At 42.3% G+C, this 23,885-nt stretch overlaps 1 protein-coding gene across 1 annotated transcript in view; it reads right to left on the bottom strand.

Moving 5' to 3' along the window:
* LOC113021122 (protein shisa-8) overlaps nt 1–23,885 on the bottom strand; it is a 135,356-nt gene that overhangs the window by 17,613 nt on the left and 93,858 nt on the right. The window contains exon 4 of the mRNA XM_026165583.2: nt 6,792–6,908. Coding sequence (XP_026021368.1) covers nt 6,792–6,908 — 117 coding nt within the window. The remainder of the gene's footprint in view (nt 1–6,791; nt 6,909–23,885) is intronic.

Raw genomic sequence — 23,885 nt, 5'->3', positions numbered from 1 at the left:
AGGTGAATGGGAACCATGAAGAGGCCGCTAGAAAAGCTGCAACCACCAAGTACCTGCAGAGGGTCAGGCAAGTCCTGAGGAGTCAGCTGAATGGTAAGAACAAGATCCGGGCCATCAACACGTACGCCCTGCCCGTGATCAGGTACCCTGCTGGGGTAATAGGCTGGCCAAAGGAGGAGATAGAAGCCACTGACATAAAGACAAGAAAGCTCCTTACCATGCATGGAGGGTTTCACCCCAAATCCAGTACCCTGAGGCTGTACGCGAAGCGGAAGGAAGGGGGCCGGGGACTGGTGAGTGTCAGCACCACAGTCCAGGATGAGACAACGAACATCCAAGAATACATTGGGAAGATGGCCCCAACTGACCGAGTACTCAGTGAATACCTCAGGCAGCAGAAACCCAAGAAAGAGGAGGGAGACGAGGAACCATCATGGAAGGACAGGCCCCTGCACGGTATGTACCACCGGCGGATAGAGGAGGTGGCTGATATCCAGAAATCCTACCAGTGGCTGGACAAAGCTGGACTGAAAGACAGCACAGAGGCACTAATCATGGCAGCACAAGAACAAGCTCTGAGCACAAGATCCATAGAGGCTGGGGTCTATCACACCAGGCAAGACCCCAGGTGCAGGCTGTGTAAAGATGCCCCAGAGACAATCCAGCACATAACAGCAGGGTGCAAGATGCTAGCAGGCAAGGCATACATGGAACGCCATAACCAAGTGGCCGGCATAGTGTACAGGAACATCTGTGCCGAGTATAATCTGGAAGTCCCGAGGTCAAAATGGGAGATGCCCCCAAGGGTGGTGGAGAATGACCGAGCTAAGATCCTGTGGGACTTCCAGATACAGACGGACAAAATGGTGGTGGCTAACCAACCGGACATAGTGGTGGTAGACAAACAGAAGAAGACGGCCGTAGTGATCAATGTAGCGGTTCCGAATGACAGCAATATCAGGAAGAAGGAACACGAGAAGCTGGAGAAATACCAAGGGCTCAGAGAAGAGCTCGAGAGGATGTGGAGGGTGAAGGTAATGGTGGTCCCCGTGGTAATCGGAACACTAGGTGCGGTGACTCCCAAGCTAGGCGAGCGGCTCCAGCAGATCCCGGGAACAACATCGGAGATCTCTGTCCAGAAGAGCGCAGTCCTGGGAACAGCTAAGATACTGCGCAGGACCCTCAAGCTCCCAGGCCTCTGGTAGAGGACCCGAGCTTGAAGGATAAACCGCCCGCAGGGGCGTGCTGGGTGTTTTTATATATATATATGTATGTATATATATATATATATATATATATATATATATATATATATATATATATATGTATATGTATATGTATATATATATATATATATTTTTTTTTTCTTTTATTTATTTATTTATTTATTTATTTTTTTAATAACATGACATCAAATGGAAATATCATGCTTGTCCCTTTTCACCATGTAAGTTACATTTCAGTTCACTGACAGAATTGGTAACTTCTGGCTCTCCAAAGCAGTGTTCTGTAGATTTTAAGCAATATTTTCCTTAGGAGTATTCAGCTTTTAATTATTTAACACCAGGAAAGTCCGGCAGAGCTGAGGTGGTAAAACTGAATAAGCTACAAGAAAGAAGAAAATCCCCCCTGCAGAACATCATAGCTCAGACGTTCCATTTGTTTTGAATCAGAAGGTTTCCCCTTTATAGAAACATTGCTGAAGGAAATGTTAAAACTAGATTGCTATGCTTTTCCTCATTAGTCTCTACAGGTTGTTCACTAATCGCTGCATGTAGAGAAATTGCATCATGAAGTGCAAAACGTAAAAAAAAAAAAAAAAGCTAAACCAGAGGAGCTGATTCATCTTCAAAGCCAGACTTTGAGATCCCTCCAGTTCACGTGTCTAAAAATTCACAACACCTTTTTTTCATTATTATTTACATTATGTGTCCTGAAGCATATACTGAAAGTTTCAACAACCACAAAGAGAAAAAAAAATCCAAATTGTAATCTTATGCTGTTCTTCTCAGAAAGCAGATTTTCCTGTTTCCACCCTAATTCTGCATTCACTGGATAATAAATTCATTCCAGTTTATACAAGTGTTGTAACTTGCATATCAAAACAAAATTCAGATTGACAGCATTTTGTCTGTACTCCCCTTTAAAACTGCAGGATTGTTAAAATGTAATTAAAAACTTCAGGCAGTCTTGGCCCGCAGTTTGGAGACCGAGTGGTTTGGCAAACACTCCTTCACAGCCTCTTTGAGAAAATCCCTCCACCTTCTGTCTTGTGTTTTTTTTTCTTGCTGTAAACCTGACGCTCACTGGTCACTGACTTGGATTTAACTCTGTCAGTCACACATAGGTTTGTAATTGTTTATAAAAAATCCTTGCCTTCACACTCGATTCTGAGCGTCTCCTCTACATGTTCATCTGGTTTCTGTCCAATCACGTTCTCCCTCTCTCACCTTTAGCATCTTTGTCCCGTGTTCTCCCTGCCAGTCCACCCCTACTTCCTCCAGTACTTTAATTAAGTTATCAGAGCTGCTTGATCCTCAGTCCTGCTGCTACACCTGGCAACGGTTTGACGTCATAGAGTTTCCTGACCTCTTTGACATGTTTCATTCTTACACACAAATTTTAAAATCTAAATTTTTTCCCTTTTTTTAACATCACCTTTTGTGTCTTGCTTTGCAGGATAAATTTTAAAAAGCAGAAGTGAGGTTTTACCTGCTGCAGGAAGTCCAAGTGTGTTAATAAAGATTTCAAAGCTTAGTTCAGATACATGCTGTTTCACCTGACTGATGGTCAGCTGTCCTGTCCAAATTGTTGGGTGTCCTAGCTATGACTTTGCCCACACAGGAAGGATTTCTGGACCCACTGACTTGTTTATTGCACAGTAAGAGAAGTGATAAGCATGTGTGAAAAGATGATTGGTCTGAGTACATTTACTGCATAGCACTGTGCAAAAGTCTCGAGCTTGTATCTCAAGCCACTTTGTCACTAGCAGCAACAGGCTATAGTTCCCATTTCTTTGGTTGTATCTATGAAAAACACCAAAGACAACAGACAGGCATAAATAAGTATCTATATATCAACAAGATGATACCCACACAGCTATAGGCAAAACTTGGCAGATCTTGGCCTTAAAACAACTGAGAAAATTGGACCAGTGGAGGACAAAATAAATAGTTGCAAGTCTTAAAAAAAGGTATCTACAGCAGATGGATTTAAAAGTCATGTGCTTAGGAAATGAGCAAAGACCTGACACCAGACCTGAGAGATGGAGTTTACTGTTCACTGTAGCCTCATCAAAAATGATCTCAGTGGACGTGTGGCTGTCAAGGAGCGATCCTTAAGGAAGGAAAACAGAGAAAAGCTGAGGTATGCCAAATTACACTCGAACTGTCAGTGGTCAGAAGATCAGTGGTAACAGGTCTGACGGGGTGACGAATCTAAATTTGAAATTTTTGGTTCAAATCTTGTCAGTACATACAGAGGAGGTCAGGAAAGAGGCAGCAAGCGAGTGTCTAGAGCCATAAATAAAACACGGGGGAGGCTCTGTCGTGGTTTGGGGCGGCATCTCAGGCAGTCATGTTGGGGCGACAGAACGTGTAAACACAGAAAAGCAGATTTTGATCCACTATGCAATACCATCTGGAAAGCTTCTGATTTGCGTAGGCTTAACTTTTCAGCAATGATCCCAAACACACTGCCAATGCAGTAAAAGCATACCTGGATAGAAAAACACACAATGTTACACTGTCAGTCATGGATTGGCCTCCCCAGAGCCTGGACCTCAACATCATTGAAGCAGTGTGGGATCATTTTGAAGAGAACAGAATAAAAAGGAGCCAAAATCCAAAGAAGAGCTTTGAAAGTCCTTCAAGAAGTCTGGAGAACTATTCCTGAAGACTACTTAAAGAAATGAAAAGAAATAGAGAACTCTAAGAGAACAAGCTTCTGAAAGTGAAACAGCACAAGCTGATAGGATTGTTTTTTGTGCAGTGTGAAGAATGAAATAAGGAGGAAACAGCTAGCCTGGCTTTGTTCGAATAAAACACAATCTGCTGAAATGTCTGAAAGACGTGGATCTCATTAGATTGTTGGCAAGAAAACAAAAAATCACATTTCCATATTTGTCAAATTATTCATTCCCAAATTATGCGCCACATCCAGTGATTGTGGAGGAATGAATTGAAAAGAAACAAATTGCTCGAAATGTTCTGACACAATGTCATGATGAAAGCGTTATAACATATGCAAGTCTTTCACACACACAGTTTTCATGTCTCACATGAATGTTGTCACAGAAACAGATTTCTTTTTAAAGCAGATGTGCTCACAGGGCTTTTGGAGAAGATATAGAGGGCATTGCCAGGGGTCGTAGGTTGTTCTGGTGTTGTGTAAGCTTTTAGGTACATACGGTAGTTAAAGAGCGTGGATGATCAGCATCGCTGATGACAAAAAGCAGAGCACTCTAAAACTGTGTGTGTGTGTGAGAGAGACAGAAATAAAGCAGTTACAAAACAGAGAAGAGCCTATGGGTCATCAAACAGTCTTAACTCAATACCTAGACATCGAGTGAAAGAGGAGGTTATTGCACCTCCGTCTGTGAAGGATGTGATACTTTGAAGTATTTTTCAGGGAAATGTGGCTGACGCTCATTGTGGATAGGGGATTGCTGCTGCTGCAGTCGGCCTTTGTCTCCCAGTCACTGAGCAGAATAATGAGATGAGATTGTCTCATTCTTGCTCTTTTTCTCTTCAGTCATTTTCCACAGTCACACCACATTTTGCTGGCCTCAGTTTTTGCGAGCTTAGTGTCCTAATTCTATGTGTTTAATATAAACGATCAACTTTTTCTTCATTCTTGAAAACAGTAGTCAGCACCACGTGGGCTCTGCTGCAAGGAATCACTTACATGTTTTGATGGCTGCAATTAGAAATCTTGCAATATTAAGTAAAGTAAAGTAAATATTTCTCTCTTGTTCAAAGCAACATTTTAGCTCCTGAAAGTGCTGTTGAATGAACTGACTGAATTATAAATGAGAGTTTGGAGTGAGGTGTCTTATTTTAGCCTTACCAACAGGCACATTATTATAGACAACTACTGTCTGTGTATATGCATATGTATGAAGTCCCCAAATACCACTTTCTACAATTTTTGGCTATTACATCAATTCAAATCACTCCCAGTGTATGCAGCTAAACAACACAACAACCAATCACAGTAGATCATCCCACCAGCCGATCCAAGTCCTACACCATAGCATTATTCCAAATGTTTTATACTTAATAATCAGTTCAAATCTGCTGCCAGTGATGGCAAAATCATTTAATTCATTTATTTGGATTTCCTAAACACTGAAAAGTTGCATAATGATACCAGTCAATCCGTTGCATTGTTTAGTTACTTTAATCCACACATTAACTACTGCAATAACATCTGCGTTTACATGTCAATAAACAATGCATGCACATGTGCCAAGCTGCTGTTCCTCATCTTTGTCACAGTGTCCTTATCTGTCTGAAGTGATCACATGAAGAAGGTGCGTGTGTGCGCTTTTGTGTGCGTGTCCCTGTTTGCATCTACACGTTTACACTTCCCTCCCTCAAGTGTGCATTTGCATTTGGATGAACAACATCCTGCGTGTGTACGAGTGTGCGATATGTTGGTTTATTCATGTATTTTCACAGGGCAAGCTTGAGGCGTGAACTAGACGCTTCACCCTGCTGCTGGCCAGACTCTACTGTCACTCAGCCAGTCTCTGTCGTGTGTGCACGCGTATGTTACAGCTTTGGTTTTATAATGTGAACCAGCTGAGTTACCATTCCACTACAAGTAAAAGTACATCATCATTACTGGTTTTACCAGTCTCACACTGCTGAGTTATGATCAATATTTCCAGGAAGGACCTGCCAGTATTATACTGGTTGAACTCACCCGTTGCACACAGTACGTTCTTCTTTAATTTAACTGACTTTTATGTTTTGTCTCTGTAAATCCAGCATGCATATTGATGGTTTTCCACTGGTTTTTGCTGTATATTTGGACAAGTTATGTGTGTTATGTGTGTATTATTGATGACAGCGCAAACCAACCCAAGCTTTGCTATCAGCCTTGTGTGCGCATCTGTGCACCTTGCTTCTAATCTCCTGCTCGCCAGTGACAGCTTCTCGGTATAATGTGTCTAATATTTAGCTGCAGAGACCAAAATGAAAGTTTAAGCTGGATGGTGCTACGGTGCATGAAAGAGCCTTGCTAACATTGTTTTCCTCAAAAACTCAATAGAAGAAAGTAGCTTCTTCAATTTCTGTTGCAGCTCTGATTTATGCATCATGGTGGTGAGGATATTGTGGTAATTTTTTTCATTTGTTTTTTAGGCAATTTTCTTCTCTTGTGTAAGTGCCTGCAGTATTTTTCCAACATTAGATCCTTGTAATATCAAACTGGTAGAACAATATTTGAGAATGGGTGATTATTTAAATCATGGTGGTGGGCTCATATGGTCATAATATTTACATCACAGCTGCTGTAATCTGGTGTAACAGGGTAAATCTAGACTCTACCACAGCACTCAAACATGATTCATAACTCAGAATGTCTGGATAAGAGTCAGACTCATACAAAAAACCCATCATTTTCTACTACCGTACACATTTGGCTTCACTGACCTTTGTACAGTAAGTCTGTGTTCTGCAAGTGACTTGTTATGTGCACACCAGCAGCCGCATCCATGAGTAAGCATGCAAACATACAGCTGTAAACATGTATGCATGTAGTCAGGTTTAGTATGTGTTACTCACCCACAGCCTTGAGTGAGGCATACTTGTTAAAGCCAATTCCCAGGTTGTTGTGAGGGTGAGACAAAGCCATGGCTGGACCCAGAGGAGATAAAGCTGCATTGTTTAAATGGTTGTGATCTATGAAAGACAGAGAGAGAGAAGCAAATATCAAACAAATATCTAAAAGTTGATCAAAGAAAATGCTAATTGAGAGAATATTCTCAGGAGGAATAAGCGCATTAAACCATACAAAGAGAGAAAAGCAGCTCTCCTCTCTATAACTCTGGCCTTATTTGGCTGACATTTTTTTTATGAATGGATGGGGATGATTTTTAAATGTTTTTTATGTTTCCATTTCCAGAAAGTGATGCAAAAGCTCTTTAAGCTCTTTAGTCAGGAATGCAAGAACGAATTAGTTGTGGGCGTGATTTGTGCACTTCTTTCAGGCCACATTACAAAATGTCCATTTCCTAATCAAAATAACAAATATATTCAAAAAGCTGTTTTTTAATTTAATTAAATTTTTTGTTATTTTTACATCTGCAGGTCAACAAGGACACGAGAAAACACCACTTACCATAGGCCTCTGTTTGAGTGAAAACAAGGACAGCTGACGAGGAAATTGAGCACTCAAAACTCAAGCTGAATTACACAAACACACCTTGCAGAAAAGTTGACAGATTTGTTTACAGCGCTGAAAGTCGGATGAACTTGCACATTTACAGCTGCATCGCTATCGGCTAACTGAAAATGCCCGCTCACAGTCCTGCAGGCGTACAGCTAAGCATTCAACTGTAACTTGACAGCTACTCAGCTGAGGCACTCATCACCCAACCACAACCTCCATCTTATTTAGTTTTGGTATTTTATTATGACGATTGAATGGTCATGTATATTTTTATTTAACCCTTATGCCCGCTTCAAATTTTTACCCTTTCGACACCTTGGTGGACCAAAATGTACACACACAAAATCTGCCATTAAAAAATCTTTTTCCCCCTTTTTTCACTTAATCAGCTTGAGCCCTTATAAAATGATCAAAACATTCAGGATTTTAACTCTTTAAATACAAGTTTAATTATTCATTATTTAAAAAAACAAAACAAAAAAGAAAAAATTATTTCCCATATTATAAATAGTCGGGGGATGGGGCATCGCTGAGTCTTGGACATGTCAAATATCAGCAAAATCTGATAACAGATACTCCCTCCTGACACCTTCATGGCCAGAAGTGTCTCATTGACTTCCACTAAAATCACGTGTTTTAGTCTCTAGGCCACTGTAGTATAAACCATTCGTCTTACCCCCTCTTTGCATTATTGGAGTGCAAATAGGGAAGTGGAAGAGAAATGATCACCAGCATAATTAAGACATGGTTTAGCATCACCTGATCTTGCTCTAACTATAAACATTTTTAAAAAAATAAAACGTCTTGATTCTAATCTTAAAACTAGACATGGTTTCTATCCCCCAAATTAACCTGGTTCCACAGGACGAACCACAATTAAACCTCCAATCGGAGTGCTCTGTTAGGGTAATACGATACTATTAGGTCTTTAAGATATGTTGGCACCTGATTATTCAAGACCTCATATATGAGAAGGATTTTTAAATTCAATTCTGGATTTAGCAGGAAGCCACTAAAGAGAAGCTAAGATGAGAGAAATATGATCTCCGGGGTCCCTCTTCTACTCTTGCTGCAGCATTTTAGATTAACTTCTCAGGGAGCTTTTAGAAATGGCTGATAACAAGAAATTACAATACTTCAGCTTGTAAGTAAGAAAGGCACAAACTAGTAATTTGGCATCACTCTGAGAGTCTATTTGTGATTTAAGTGACACTACACAGATGAAAGGATGTAGTCCATGATATGTGCACGTTGAGGGACATATTCTGGTCATTTCTCACAGTTTTACTGGAGGTCAAGCTAATGCCATCCAGGGTAAATATTGGTTCGATATCATGTTTCTGATGATTTTAGGGCAACGTGCAATAACCTGAATAAGTCTGAATTTAAAGGTAGAAAATTGACTTCTTGTTTTATGTTGAAGGTTAGTTTCTCATGTGGTTTTTGGTGATTTTACTTTCTGTGTTAGTGTCTGATTGAATCCACCTGTACCTTGTGTGATCTCTCCAGTGTTCACTCTGCGACTATTCATTCTTTATCAGGTCTTTGTCATTAATTCCTCCTGTTCACGAGTTATCCTGGGTTTTTAAAAATGACATTTTTTTGTTATTAAAAAATAATCTTAGAGGAAAATGGGTGACAGAATCCCAACTCTAGTCACCAAAGGTACCTGTTTCTGCAATTAATCATTGGAATCAATGGAATACATTTTTCAAAACAACATAAAAGCAACTGCACTCATCTTTGACAATAACAACACAGCATCTCAAAGACTCTGCAAGCCTTCCTGAGAAACAAGGTCAGGCCAGGATTACCTCCCTTCTCTGAAAGTGTCATCTTTCCAGAAGTACAAAACTTAGCTAAAACTGTTTCCTGAAGAGGATGACGCACACACACACACACACACGCACACACACACCTGACTCCTGGATCCACCAGCCCCACAATAGCTGAAATGCATCGATGGGAATCAAGCGAGGGGGAAACAGGAGAGCGAGGCGGAGAGTGCGGGAGACGCAGGGAGAGAAACCAGAGAGCGAGGGATGTGACACCAGCGCTGACTGATTGAATTAGAAATAGATCTTCACTTCCCCTTGTAATTGATATGCAGTAATGACACGCTGTGTAGCACAGAGTGCAGGGAAGCCCAGTCGTGTGTATGCGTTGTATAGCTGTGTGTGTATGTAAAATATCTTGTGTGAACCATGTATGCCGCCTCTCTCATCACTCATTCGCCTACCTAGAGTTAAAAGGAGCACATCCATCAATCAACCAATAAACAAAAACCCACCTACACTTAAAATTGCTTTAGTTATTTAATTTATGCAGGAATTGCGAACGATTGCACAACATTCAAAGCAATTGCTCCTGCTCTTTAAGTGCCCTACATTTGGATCCCTTGTTCTCAAGCACTCCTTTTGTGAACCAACAACAGTGGAAATAATGAGAGGGTCAGACAGAAAGACAGGGAGTTGAAGGCAGACACAGCTAATTGATGGAAAGATCCCTGGCCACTCTCCAGTTTGACCACAGGGCTGTTCCCGGCCACCAGAAAGAGAGTTAGAGAGTGAGACAAAGAGGTTTATTTTTGAAAGATTTTGTTGTTTTACTCCAGCATAACATGTAACAGTGCGCATACTACTTTTGACCTTTTTCTGCTCAGTGAGTTTTTAGCATCCTCCTTCAGCAACGTTATGACAGACATGGTAATATGCTGAGGCACAGGACAGAGGACGAAATGCAGGATGGGTAAGACAAGTTTAGCTTAGCGTTAGTGTTATTATTCTCAAATAGTTTTTGATGCATGTGTTTATATTTAGAGCGAGATTTATGAACATGTGCGTCCTTAGAGATAGTAAATAGCTGCTGACCTGACTGGAGTAAAAAGCCATTTGCCCTTCAGTGATAAGGAAGGGCACAAAAACAACATGTCACACATTACAAATGACATTTCAAAAAGAACTTCAGGAGCATTGCCATTGCTTAACCATTAGATTATTAACCATATACAGAGTTTATACAATTTTTCAACAACAACTAAACATCAAGCAAGCATGGAGCAACAAAAGCCATAGAAATCAGTGTATGTGCATCCGTGCAATGCAGTGGATTTGTTTCCTTTCTTTTTTTTGGTCTCTTGCCCATTTATCAACAAAAGAAACAGTGAAGAAAAGTAATACGTAATAGTGAGCAAAAAAGAAAGCAGCGGAGCCTTTTAAAGGCTGTAAAAGCCGAGTCCATATTGTCCACAGTGCCACACCTTTTCTATTACGCCTTCAGTTTTATGTCATAACTTTAACAATATGTTAAAAGCCAAAGCCAAACCGTGTCACACTGCTATAGTAAAAATCTGCTTGTAATAAAACGGTTTAGAGAAATGGTCTATAAATAAACATTATTAGCCCTGTTAAAATGATTAAAGCGAATCTAACATTGTAGCTTAACTCACTTTGGATTAGCTGTGTCCTCATTTTAAGCATTGCTTCATTGTTGGCCTTTAGAATAATTGTTAATTAATTTTGCATCAGTCACAGATGATTAATACCTTACTAAAAGCAGGAGTTAAACTGGTTAATTGAACAAGAAGAAAAAATATGAGGGGGCAGTTGCAGAAGGGTGAACATCATTTTCAGTCTGACAATCACTAATTATTTAAAACCCAGCCTTGGAAATCAAGGTTTTTGACATTTACATAGCACACAGGAAGCAGCAGATTAAAAAAGACAAAAAACAAACAAACAAAGAAAAGTATCTAATGCTTGTTTTATGCTACTCTTGTTGTGCCTGTTCATGCTATTGTGCAGCCCTTAAACAAGCTAATGGCAGGTAGCTCAGCTGTGGGTAAGTTTGTGGGTAATGCTGATTGGCTGGCAAAAAGGGGAGGGAGTAACAGGCAGCATGAAAAGTACAGTCAGTGGCTGCAGTGCACACTTTTCATGGCCGATACACAAACAACAGCACAAACAAGAGTAGCCCACAGACAGGCTGTACCACATACTTTGGACACTTGGTCATAGCTGTTGTTGTAGCATGCTAAAATATAGCAAATGTTCTAGTGGCTAACTAGACTTTAGGTGCTAAAATACTCATGTGACATAGCAAAAACTAGCTAGCTAGCTGCTATCATTTTGATATAGTTTCCACCCTCAGTTGCAGAACTTGCTGCCCAAAGAGATTTCTCGCGTTGTGAGGGAAAAATATGTATTTCCTGAGTTGTTAACTAGGTGAAACCATTCACAGAGGTTGTTGCTCCCAAATCCTTGTTGTGAGTAGTTGTCCACTAACACCCACTAACAAACCACAGAGAGGCAGTGAAACTCGAAAAACTGCGACACCTTCAGAGCTCGAATACCTGTTATTTTTTCCAATAATTGGTGGTTACCAGGCAATCGCCAACTGGTCTCTATGGTCTCTTTTGTCCTATAATTACATGGTTCGTATTTTTTTCAGTTGTTTTTAAAAAATTTTCTACCCTGTAATATGCACAGCATGTTGATTGAATTGATTTCATCAGCTGTTTGATTTGATCAAACATGTTGTCAACATGTAGTGCAGCTCGGTTCTCTGAGCATGTAACTCCTTACGGATCCTCCTTCACATGTTTCTTTGAGTTTATGTTTTTCCACTGAGGTAAAGAGAGAGTTTTTAGGAGAAGTCACAGGAGGATTTTCTTTTTTTTGACAATTCATCTGCAAACCCCATGTCCTCCCTTTCTCTTGGTGTTTGTTTGTGTTCCTTCTGTTAGGTTATGTGGCCCTGGGGCATATTTCTTGTTTTTTCTCAGTCACTGTATTTTTGAAATATTTTTTGGACATCACTTGCTCCATCCAGTTCCTGGGTTCCACTTGACACACTTTTAAACTGAGTTGCTTTTGAGGGGTTTTCCCCTTCTCTCTCTGTAACCTGTCTGCTTCTGTAAGTGTCCTGTGCTTGCATCATCCCTCTTTATTCACCTTTTTTCAAACAAAAGTATTTCTGCTATCCTTTCATTTTCACATTTATGAAATATCAGGTCTCTAGTCTGTTTTCATTAATGATTTGCGAAATGTTACCCCTCAGCCGTCGCGATACGATTCATACCGCCGCAAAAAAAAGTGTGAGAGAGATTGAAAAGGAACAAATTATTTCCTGCAGTTTGTATTCGTGAATAAATTCTCTCTGAATGTCCCACATTTCCTCTGCATGTGTGTTCACGAGGCTGCGCGCGGTTTTTGATGTACTGTAGTATGGAGGCCTCGGAGGAAAAGCGCTGATAAGAATTCAAATTTATGTTTATTAAATGGAAGCAGATGAGAAAATGAGGACTTTACCATACATGAATGTAATTCACAGTGTGTAGAGGCGAAAACTGTGAAAGTGATGAAATGTATGTGGACCTGTGTGTGTGTGTGTCCTATACCTTTGTGAGCAGCTATAGCAAATAATGTCTGTTTGGCATGTGCACGCTTCCCTCCAGCGTGTATTTGTTTTGATTTGTATGTGTGTACTTTGAAGCATACCTTGTTTGTGTTTGTGACTAGAGTGTGTGTGTGCAGCCAGGCAGGCAGGCAGGAGAGCACCGCTGGGTGATGGCCTAATTCAGCAGGGCTCAACATCAAAGAGGTTGACTGCTGCAAGGGCTTCAGCCAGTCTTACTCTGAAATGACTACTGTCACACACACACACGCGCACAAACACACACACGCACACACACACACACACGCACAGCTAATGAGAGACAGAGAGCGAGAGAGGGAGGGAAGAAGAAAGGGGAATAAATGTAAGAACAGCAGAGTGGGATGGAGAGAGACGAGGACAGCTCGGTGTCGTTTAATGGCAAAGACTCGTCATGAAACAGAAGCCGTTGTCTCAACTTCACCCTTTATACTATAACTTGAAAATACAATGTTTATAAATATATTTGTTAAATTTATTGTCTGATGTTTCACAGTGCAGAGCACTAGCAGGGCGCAGTTTGAGTGATGTGCAGGGTGATATAAGATCATCTGTGGAACTGCAGGGCACTCTGGATGTGTTTGTGGTTGTTTCATCTTATGTGAGAGAAGGAAAGCAAAGACAAAAAAGAGGATTCAGAGGTAGGACAGAGCAGAGGAGGCTTAAAGCTTTGTCTCTTATACTTTGTGTACAGCACATGTAACGCACCAGCTGTTCAAGGGACTGGTTTGTATGTATGCTGATGTGCATATTAGTTTTTTAGAGCAGAAGGTACAAAATCATATATGTGGCCTCACATACTGCAGGCCACTTGGATCAGTGGCCTTCTGTCAGGACAAAGAAGGTGAGCAGTGATTAGCAGTTGCTTAATGAAATCTGAAAATAAACACCAATTAAAACTAAAGTGAATGCGATTCCTCTCCTTTCATTAAGGCTGTTTCCAAGCATTACTGCCACCTTGTGGTCATGAAAGATAGCTGTTGTCACAGGACAACAATGCACACTTTACTTTGATTCCACTGAAATCTAGTGTGTCTCGATTACATTGGGGGTGTCTTGTTATTGACCGCATAAACCTTTGGTGTTTGATGGGAAACTCATGGAAGTTTAGCATGGCAGACAAGATGCTGCTGGCTTCACTCTGCTAAGATCAGTTTTGATCTGCACATTTGCAGAATGTTTTCATGGTGTTTGATTTATTTTTTGATTTATCGTTTTTAGTTCAAAGGAATATCCCAACTGCATTTTTTTTTAAATTCTTTTTGGCGTTAGTACTTTGTTCTATGTCTTTTGTCCTGTCACCCTTCCTTCACTTGCGGCAATGGCTGCCTCTCACTGGTTCTTCCTGTTAAAAAGGGAGTTTTTCCTTCTCACTGTCACCAACAAGTTTACTCATACAGGGCTGAGTGATGGTTGAGGTCTCTCTGTATTATTGTAGGGTCTTAACCTTTTAATATAAAGCGCCTTTAGGCAGCTGTTGTTGTGCGCTATATAAATAAATTCTATGAGTGTGTTAGGGAAAATATTATAAAACACTTCTTCAGTAAAGACTTCAGAGAAGAGAAACACAGACAGTTTTACTTGTTGCTTAGCAAGGGCAGCTCGGAGACTGCCCCGGTCTTTATTTTATAGTTCCAGTGTGTGTGTGTGTGTGTGTGTGTGTGTGTGTGTGTGTGTGTGTGTGTGCTGCTGATCAAAGGGTCATAAAGCACAAAAGGTACACCCTTGGTCAGGAAGAGGGTAGTCTCCCCCACCCTAGATGGTTCACCCTTGATAACACCGTGAGGAAGTCCAGCAGTTCAAGCACTTAGACTAGAACAGACGTAGTTACGTTAATCCTACCGTAAAACAATAAAACAAGGTACGAGCTCTTTCCCATGCTCCCAGGATGTGGGGGTGAACCAAGCCTGCTGAAAATCACACATCCTGTCACTACACAATTGATTATATGCCTCTAAGCATACATGGTTAAACATTTCCTAATACAAATAACTACAAACAGCATCCTACCATAAGCAAACTTATATCACTAAAAGATTATACTGACTACTAAATACAATTTTCCATTGACAGAGTGTGAGAAGAGACCCAGTCCTGTAATTTGTGAGGTGGCATTTTGTCACCAGTTTTGAGTTTTGCTGTTTTCATGCTGTCAGGAAATTGTCCAGTTTGGTGTGATAAGTTGAAGTTTTGAGTTAGTGGTTTTCTTTTTCCATTTATTAACACCATCTATAACTTCTTCATGTGTAGCTGTAATGCTGTTAAACCGCTCATCAGTGTGACAGCTAGTGGTGCTGAGGAAAAAGCTGTTATCAGTGTGATTTTCCAGTTCATGTGGATGATGTTCAGTGTAATGAGAAGCGCTCAGCGCTAGATCATATTGTACAGCAAACTTTTGCAGATTGTAGATTGGTCATTATTTTAAGTCTATGAGTTTTTTGTTGTTGTAATCAGTTTGAACATATGAAATTTCCCCCTCGCCGTCGCAGCTATCAGCTCCGGATTAAACTCTGCATCAGCTCCTTCCTTTTCCTTCTTTTGCATCTGTGAAGTCTTCATTTATATAGATTTTTGTTCCAGTGAGTGACTCAGCCCGCTGTATGGGTTTAACTGTTTGACTGTATAATTATGTGCACTGTCCTTCTTGAGCTCCTGCTGCAATCAGACAGAAGTTTTCTCATTTTTTCCCCTTTTTTGAGCGAGGTCTCTCTCAATCCACAAATCCTTCCAAACACAGACTGTCACACACATCGAAAACATCAGTTGTTTTTTTCAGTTTGTTTGGCAATTTCTGATTTTATGTCATCCGCCTGCTTTCGTCTGAAGGGTTGTTTTAAGCTAATCTGATCGTCTGCTTATATTTAAAAAAATTAAGTTCATTGTTTTTTGTGAAATGTTTTCTCTGACATAGAAGTAAGAAGATGTATGCCATGACTTTTTATGCCCTTATTTTAAGGGCATAAAATTGACCAAACAGTACCTATAGAGTTTACATATTATGTCTGTTATATTATGTTACATATATGTACTATATACATTATTATATTCTGTTTAATCAGTACAAAAATATGTAGAAACTATAATTTGTTGTTTTATCAGTGGGTAGTGTGGGTTATGTGCTGGACTGGTAGCATTTTATTTTATTGCTATGCTAAGCTAACCATTTGCCTCCCATGGCATCATATTCACATTTAAGATATTTGATTGCACCAGGTAACCTTTAACATATACTGCAAATGGCAGAAAAAATATTTCATGGTACTTACAGTCTTCTTCAGTAACTCTAGGCAAGAATAGGTTAGATAACTGGATGCTGTTTACATGTTAAAGCTTTGAGTGGGTACCATGTGTGCAGCATATGGGCCTCATTCATTAATATCTCTTCCTGTCTCAGTGTGTTGGAAAAAATACACACAAGCTTTACTCTGTGTTGTTGCTTAGCAAAGCTTTCTGCGTGTCCTCTCTTTCTTCCTCTAATTCTCAAAGTTTATCTTTTTAAAAATCTTTTTCTGTCACTTTTCCTCTGTTACATTTCTTTTCAGGCGCCTCTTTCTACTTCTGCACCTGCCTCTTCCCGCCTATCCTTCCTCCTTCCCTCCTCATACACCTTGTTTTCTCTGCAACCCTGTCTTGCCTAACTCTTTTGTTGTGACGGTAGAACATCTGTTGCGATGGAACGAAGCAGTGAAACCAATATGTGAGAAAGACTCATCTACCTTCATGTTTTCTTTTTGATTTCCCTGCCTCTTTTTCTCTGCCGTAAGTTTTAGTGAAGTGGGAGCTCAGTGTTTCTCTACATTTCACTCTTTTCTTTAACAGCATATAATCTACGGCAATACTGTTGTACTGATGAGTACTACCATTATGAGCAAAACACTTCAGTGAATATTCAATGATGAAATAATTTTTGCCTCACTGACCTGCTGACTGTCCAGTGGCCATACTTCTAAACTCTCTTAATACTAAGAGGAATGTGAAGAGAGACTGATGAATGACTAGAAGTACCCGCGCCCTGCTTTGCCCAGCAAATCCCTGCTTTTCTCTTAATTTTTTTTGTACTCTTATTCTTGTTCCTCTGTGTTAAATAGAGTAAATGGAGTCATTTCAGCACACTAACATCAATGTTGAAGTCTCTTTAAAAACTGCTCCGCACGCCAACCCCCCAACCCCCCTTTTCTACCCCTCACACTCTATTTGCAGGATAAATGAGGGCTTATCCCAGGATAACACCATTATTTTCTGCCTTTAGCACAGACAATGAATGTGCTGAACGTTGCTGCTCATTGCTTTGCATAATGCAGTGAACACATCTATGCATAACACACACACACACACACACACACACTGACATGCTCATGCATGGACAGAGCGGTTTATCTAAATAAATAGAATTAGCTGTGGAAAGCATGTTGACTACAGAGTAGTCCAAATAATAAATAGAGCAAAGTGAAAGCAAAGTGAAAGAAGAAAGGATGAAAGAAATGGAGGTAAATTAGAGGTGAGGTAAAGATTATCTAATGTGTGTTGACAAACGATGATGTCACATCACTTAAACAAGACTTGAAATGCAGTCTTCAATCATGTAAGGTTCATTAAAACTACAAGAAAGATGTGTCAGCAGTTCACATCACTACTGTAACAGCTGCAGATGTCAGAAGTACTATATATATATATATATATGTGTGTGTGTGTATATATATATATATGTGTATATATATATATATATATGTGTAATATATATATATATATATATATATGTGTATGTATATATATATATATATATATATATATATGTGTATGTATATATATATATATATATATATATATATATATATATATATATATATATATATATATATATATATATAAAACACCCAGCACGCCCCTGCGGGCGGTTTATCCTTCAAGCTCGGGTCCTCTACCAGAGGCCTGGGAGCTTGAGGGTCCTGCGCAGTATCTTAGCTGTTCCCAGGACTGCGCTCTTCTGGACAGAGATCTCCGATGTTGTTCCCGGGATCTGCTGGAGCCACTCGCCTAGCTTGGGAGTCACCGCACCTAGTGCTCCGATTACCACGGGGACCACCGTTACCTTCACCCTCCACATCCACTCGAGCTCTTCTCTGAGCCCTTGGTATTTCTCCAGCTTCTCGTGTTCCATCCATCCATCCATCCATTTTCATCCGCTTTGTCTGGGGCCGGGTCGCGGGGGCAGCAGCCTAAGCAAAGAGGCCCAGACCGCCCTCTCCCCAGCCACCTCCTCCAGCTTATCCGGGGGAATACCAAGGCGTTCCCAGGCCAGCCGAGAGATATAATCTCTCCAGCGTGTCCTGGGTCTGCCCCGGGGCCTCCTCCCGGTGGGACATGCCTGGAACACCTCACCCAGGAGGCGCCCAGGGGGCATCCTTGTCAGATGCCCGAACCACCTCAACTGGCTCCTTTCGATGTGGAGCAGCAGCTGCTCTACTCTGAGCCCCTCCCGGATGGCCGAACTTCTCACCCTATCTCTAAGGGAGAGGCCAGCCACCCTTCGGAGGAAGCTCATTTCTGCCGCTTGTATCCTTGATCTCGTTCTTTCGGTCACTACCCACAGCTCGTGGCCATAGGTGAGGGTAGGGACGTAGATCGACCGGTAAATTGAGAGCTTCGTTTTTACACTCAGCTCCCTCTTCACCACGACGGACCGGTGCAGCGTCCGCATTACTGCAGCTGCAGCCCCAATCCGTCTGTCGATCTCCGGCTCCCTTCTCCCATCACTCGCGAACAAGACCCCGAGATACTTGAACTCCTCCACTTGGGGCAGGAACTCATCCCCGACCCGGAGTGGGCACTCCACCCTTTTCCGGCTGAGAACCATGGCCTCAGATTTGGAGGTGCTGATCCTCATTCCCGCTGCTTCACACTCGGCTGCGAACCGCTCCAGTGCGAGCTGGAGGCCCTCACCCGATGAAGCCAACAGAACCACATCATCTGCAAAAATCAGAGATGAGATTCTGAGGCCACCAAAGCGAAAGCCCTCCGCCACTTGGCTGCGCCTAGAAATCCTGTCCATAAAAATTATGAACAGAACCGGAGACAAAGGGCAGCCCTGGCGGAGCCCATCACCCACCGGGAACGAGTCCGACTTATTGCCGGCAATGCGAACCAAGCTCTTGCAACGGTTGTATAGGGATCGAATGGCCCGTAGCAATGGGCCAGACACCCCATATTCCCGCAACACCTCCCACAGGACACCCCGAGGGACACGGTCGAATGCCTTCTCCAAGTCCACAAAACACATGTAGACTGGTTGGGCAAACTCCCATGCACCCTCAAGTATCCTGGAGAGGATAAAGAGCTGGTCCAGTGTTCCGCGACCAGGACGAAAACCGCATTGTTCCTCCTGTATCCGAGGTTCGACTAACGGACGAACTCTCCTTTCCAGCACCCTGGCATAGACTTTCCCAGGGAGGCTAAGGAGTGTGATCCCCCTGTAGTTGGAACACACCCTCCGGTCCCCTTTCTTGAAGATGGGGACCACCACCCCGGTCTGCCAGTCCACAGGTACTGCCCCTGATCTCCACGCAACATTGCAGAGGCGTGTCAACCAGGACAGCCCTACAACGTCCAGAGCCTTCAGGAACTTGGGGCGGACCTCATCAACACCAGGGGCTCTGCCACCAAGGAGTTGTTTAACTGCCTCAGTGACCTCGCCCCCGGAAATTGGCGGGTCATTCCCCTCATCCCCAGACTCTGCTTCCTCCTCGGAAGACGTGTCAGTGGGATTAAGGAGGTCCTCGAAGTATTCCTTCCACCGCCTGACAATTTTCTCAGTCGACGTCAGCAGTGCTCCGCCAGCACTATACACAGTGCAGGTAGAGCACCGCTTTCCCCTCCTGAGACGTCTGACGGTTTGCCAGAATCTGTTCGAGGCAGCCCGAAAGTCTTTTTCCATGGCCTCTCCGAACTCCTCCCACACCCGAGTTTTTGCTTCAGCCACTGCCCGAGCCGCATTCCGCTTGGCCTGTCGATACCCGTCGGCTGCCTCCGGAGTCCCACAGGCTAACCAAGCCCGATAGGACTCCTTCTTCAGCCTGGTGGCTCCCTTCACCTCTGGTGTCCACCATTTGGTTCGGGGATTACCACCACGGCAGGCACCAACCACCTTGCGGCCGCAGCTCAATGCAGCAGCTTCGGCAATGGAGACGCTGAACATGGTCCATTCGGACTCAATGTCCCCAGTCTCCCTCGGAATGCTGTTGAAGCTCTGCCGGAGGTGTGCGTTGAAGATCTCGCGGACTGGGGCCTCTGCTAGACGTTCCCAGCACACCCTCACTACGCGTTTAGGTGCACCAGGTCTGTCCAGCGTCTTCCCCCGCCACCTGATCCAACTCACCACCAGGTGGTGATCAGTTGACAGCTCAGCCCCTCTCTTTACCCAAGTGTCCAGAACATATGGTCGCAGGTCTGCTGATACGATTACAAAATCGATCATCGACCTACGGCCTAGAGCATCCTGGTGCCACGTGCACTTATGGACACTCTTATGTTCGAACAGGGTGTTCGTTATGGCCAAACTGTGATTAGCACAGAAGTCCAATAACAGAGCACCGCTCGGGTTCAGATCAGGGAGGCCGTTCCTCCCAATCACGCCCCTCCAGGTCTCGCTGTCGTTACCCACGTGAGCATTGAAGTCTCCCAGCAGGACAACAGAGTCTCCAGGTGGAGCACCCTCCAGCACCCCCCCCCCCCCCCCGCCCCCCAGGGACTCTAAGAAGGCTGGGTACTCTGAACTGCCACCCCCAACGTACCGGCAGCAAGCCGAGGGGATATTAGGATACCCACCCCAGCCCGCCGCCTCTCACCAGGGGCAACTCCAGACTGAGACAGAGTCCAGCCCCTCTCCAGGAGACTGGTTCCAGAGCCCAAGCCATGTGTAGAGGTGAGCCCGACTATATCTAGCCGGTACCTCTCAACCTCACGCACTAACTCAGGCTCCTTCCCCACCAGAGAGGTGACATTCCATGTCCCCATGTCCCTATTATATATATATATATATATATATATATATATATATATATATATATATATATATATATATATATATATATATATATATATATATATATATATATCAGTAGCACTGCCAGGCTTCTACCTTTCTACCTTTAAAACCCGGAGAGCTGGTAGGCTTTTAGCTAAGCTTTAGCTTCAGCCAAGTGGAAGCTAAATTGGCTAGTCATTCATATGTATATTAGGTTGTTACCTGGGAATTCTGGAGGGAGGGGAGTGGGGGTGTGTGAATGAGGGGGTGGGGGAGCTGCTAAAAGCTGTGAACTTCCTTGTGTTTCATCTTGATGCATTCTCAATCATCCAGGGAAATAAATCTCCAAAAGTCACCAACTTGGAGTGTTTCAGTTTGCCATCTTAGGGAGAAATCAACACACATGGGTGTATGTCCTTTGTTGCTGAGATTTATTGATAAAAACAGTACAAAAAACCAACCATTTGTACACATATTTACAAATGGCCTGCTGAGTGGTGCACGGGGCATGTTCATTGGTTCATGGACCTCCCTGAACTAATGGCATTTATTGCAATTGTCATCTTGCGGGGGGTTTACAGGGTTCCATCTGTAAATGACTGCTGGTCAGCAAACCTGGGAAACCCACAGATAATTGGAACTATGGCACGAAACCGCTTCCAAGACATCATGCAACACCTACGCTTTGATGACAAGTCCACCCGCAGTGATCGAGCAAAGACTGATAAGTTCGCTGCAATTTCCAGTGTGTGGGGATCATTTGTCACCAACTGCATCACGTGCTACAACCCTGGTCTACATATCACCGTTGATGAACAGCTTTTCCCATCAAAGACTCGGTGCTGTTTCCTGCAGTATATTGCAAGTAAACCTGACAAGTTTGGGATCAAGTTTTGGGTGGCTTGCGACCTAAAATCCAAGTACATTTGGAATGTCTTCCCATATCTTGGCAAGGACCCCAATCGTCCCACTGGGGAGAGACTTTCTGAAAATGTAGTAATGAGGCTGATGGAACCATTCCTAGACAAGGGCAGAAATGTTACCACGGACAATTTTTTCACATCGCTTTCACTTGCGCAAAAACTTCTTAGACGGAAAACCACCATCCTCGGCACAGTCAACAAGATTCGCAGGAAAATTCCTCAATCCACTAGACAGACATCTAGACAGACACTCCCTCCAGAATTCCCAGGTAACAACCTAATTTACATATGAATGACTAGCCAATTTAGCTTCCACTTCGCTGAAGCTAAGGCCTAGCTAAAAGCCATTTGGCTGCTCTCCGGGTTTTAAAGGTAGAAAAGCCAAATGGCTGCTCTCCGGGAGTTTAAGTGTATATGTATATATATATAAAACGTGCTAACTGTAACACATTTAATTCCAATTTAAATGCCTCCTAAAAGATTCGATAGTGTCATCCAGCCTCAGTATGTGTTACTAGACCTCTCTGCACATGTCTTTTATTCTGTCTTCATCCTGTCTTCCTTCTCTCACCCCAACCAGTCGCAGCAGATGAGTTCTTCCTTCCCACTGTTGCCAAAGTACTTGCTCATAGAAGGGTCATGTGATTGTTGGATCTTTCTCTGTATGTGTTGTTGTGATTTGGCACTGTATTGAGCATTTTACAGTAAATGCTTGTGAATTATGAAGTCCATTCAGTCAGTACAGATACACTCGGTGGGGGGAAAAAACAAAACAAAACATAAAGCCCAACAGAAGTTTTACATGCAGAATTCTGCAGATATAAAACATATTCACATAAAACAGACATGCAGAGCCAACGCAGGCAAATAAAACTGATAATTAACAGGATAGAGCATTTCAAGTTTTTAATCACATTTAATCCAGCTCCCAGTCAGCCTTTATTCAAAAGCACTCCAAACTAAAAGCTGAGCCCAGAAAAGTCTTCCTCGTGTCAGCTGGTGCTGCAGCCATCCACTTCCAGACATACTCACAGCAACACTGCTTTCCAAACAGCAGTATAGTAGAAATTATATAAGAAATGGCTGAATGTATGAAAAATGTATGAATCAAAGAACAAATCATGGCAACCAAAACAACAGTAAATACGCAGTCACAGTTTGACTGGTTGGTTTGAGATTCACTTCCATTGATTAACTTTCAGTTAGCTGAATACTTGGACAAAGAGGTCAGATCACCGATACTTTCCTTCACTGGCTTCCAGTCAAATTCAGAATCCACTTTAAAATTCTAGTATTAACATATAAAGCTCTACATGTGCAGAAAAAAGCAATTAAAAAGATAGCAGGAATGAAAAAAGCTGGTGGAAGGTAAATGGGAACGATTGACAGGGAGAGGAAAGGAAAGATGAACAGATGGCAAACAGGATACAGGAAAGAGAACAGACGAGGGCTGCGAACGTCCCTCTTGGTTTGCAGCCTCTCTCCCAGACTGTTTTTCAGCTGGACAGAGCCATTAAATATCCCACTGAGATCGGGATTTGTCTTTTCAGCACCATGGACAGCATCATTATCCATACAGAACAAGACTCAATCTGACCCATCACTGCTTGGAAAGAACAGCACAGGGGGAACGACTCTGATTTAACTGAAGTCAAACTTCTCATCTTGTTTTAATTCACCCCCTCCTCCAAACACACCTTTTCATTTCCCTTTTCCCTTCATTTACTCATGAAAACAGTCCATATTTTCATTTTATGTAAATGTTATTAATTCAGTCTGGCTGGCTAACCTGTCAAGCAAAACATTAAAAGTTGTGCAGCAACAAAGGGTAAAACAGCTGAATATTAATTAAAAGCCTTTTATTAAAGCATTTATACTTTGCTTTTCTTTGCAGTTGCTGTGACAGTTTCTGGGCATGATAATTAGTGCGTGTATGCATGCAAGAGGGGGTATGTGTATTTCTTTTCCTCATTTGTTTTGGTTGCATTTGTGCGTTATGTAACAGTGAAACAAACAGTGTGAGTGAATCTCTTTATTCCATTATTTTTTATTCATTATCTACAAAGAAGTGCTTCAACTCAAGCGTCTGAAGTCCGACTACTCCCCCCAGC

Source organism: Astatotilapia calliptera, chromosome 4, assembly GCF_964374335.1.
Source record: "Astatotilapia calliptera chromosome 4, fAstCal68.1, whole genome shotgun sequence".
In the NCBI taxonomy this organism is placed as follows: Eukaryota; Metazoa; Chordata; class Actinopteri; order Cichliformes; family Cichlidae; genus Astatotilapia; species Astatotilapia calliptera.
The sequence above is the reverse complement of the archived record's forward strand: the minus strand, read 5'-3'. Positions and strand labels throughout refer to the sequence as shown.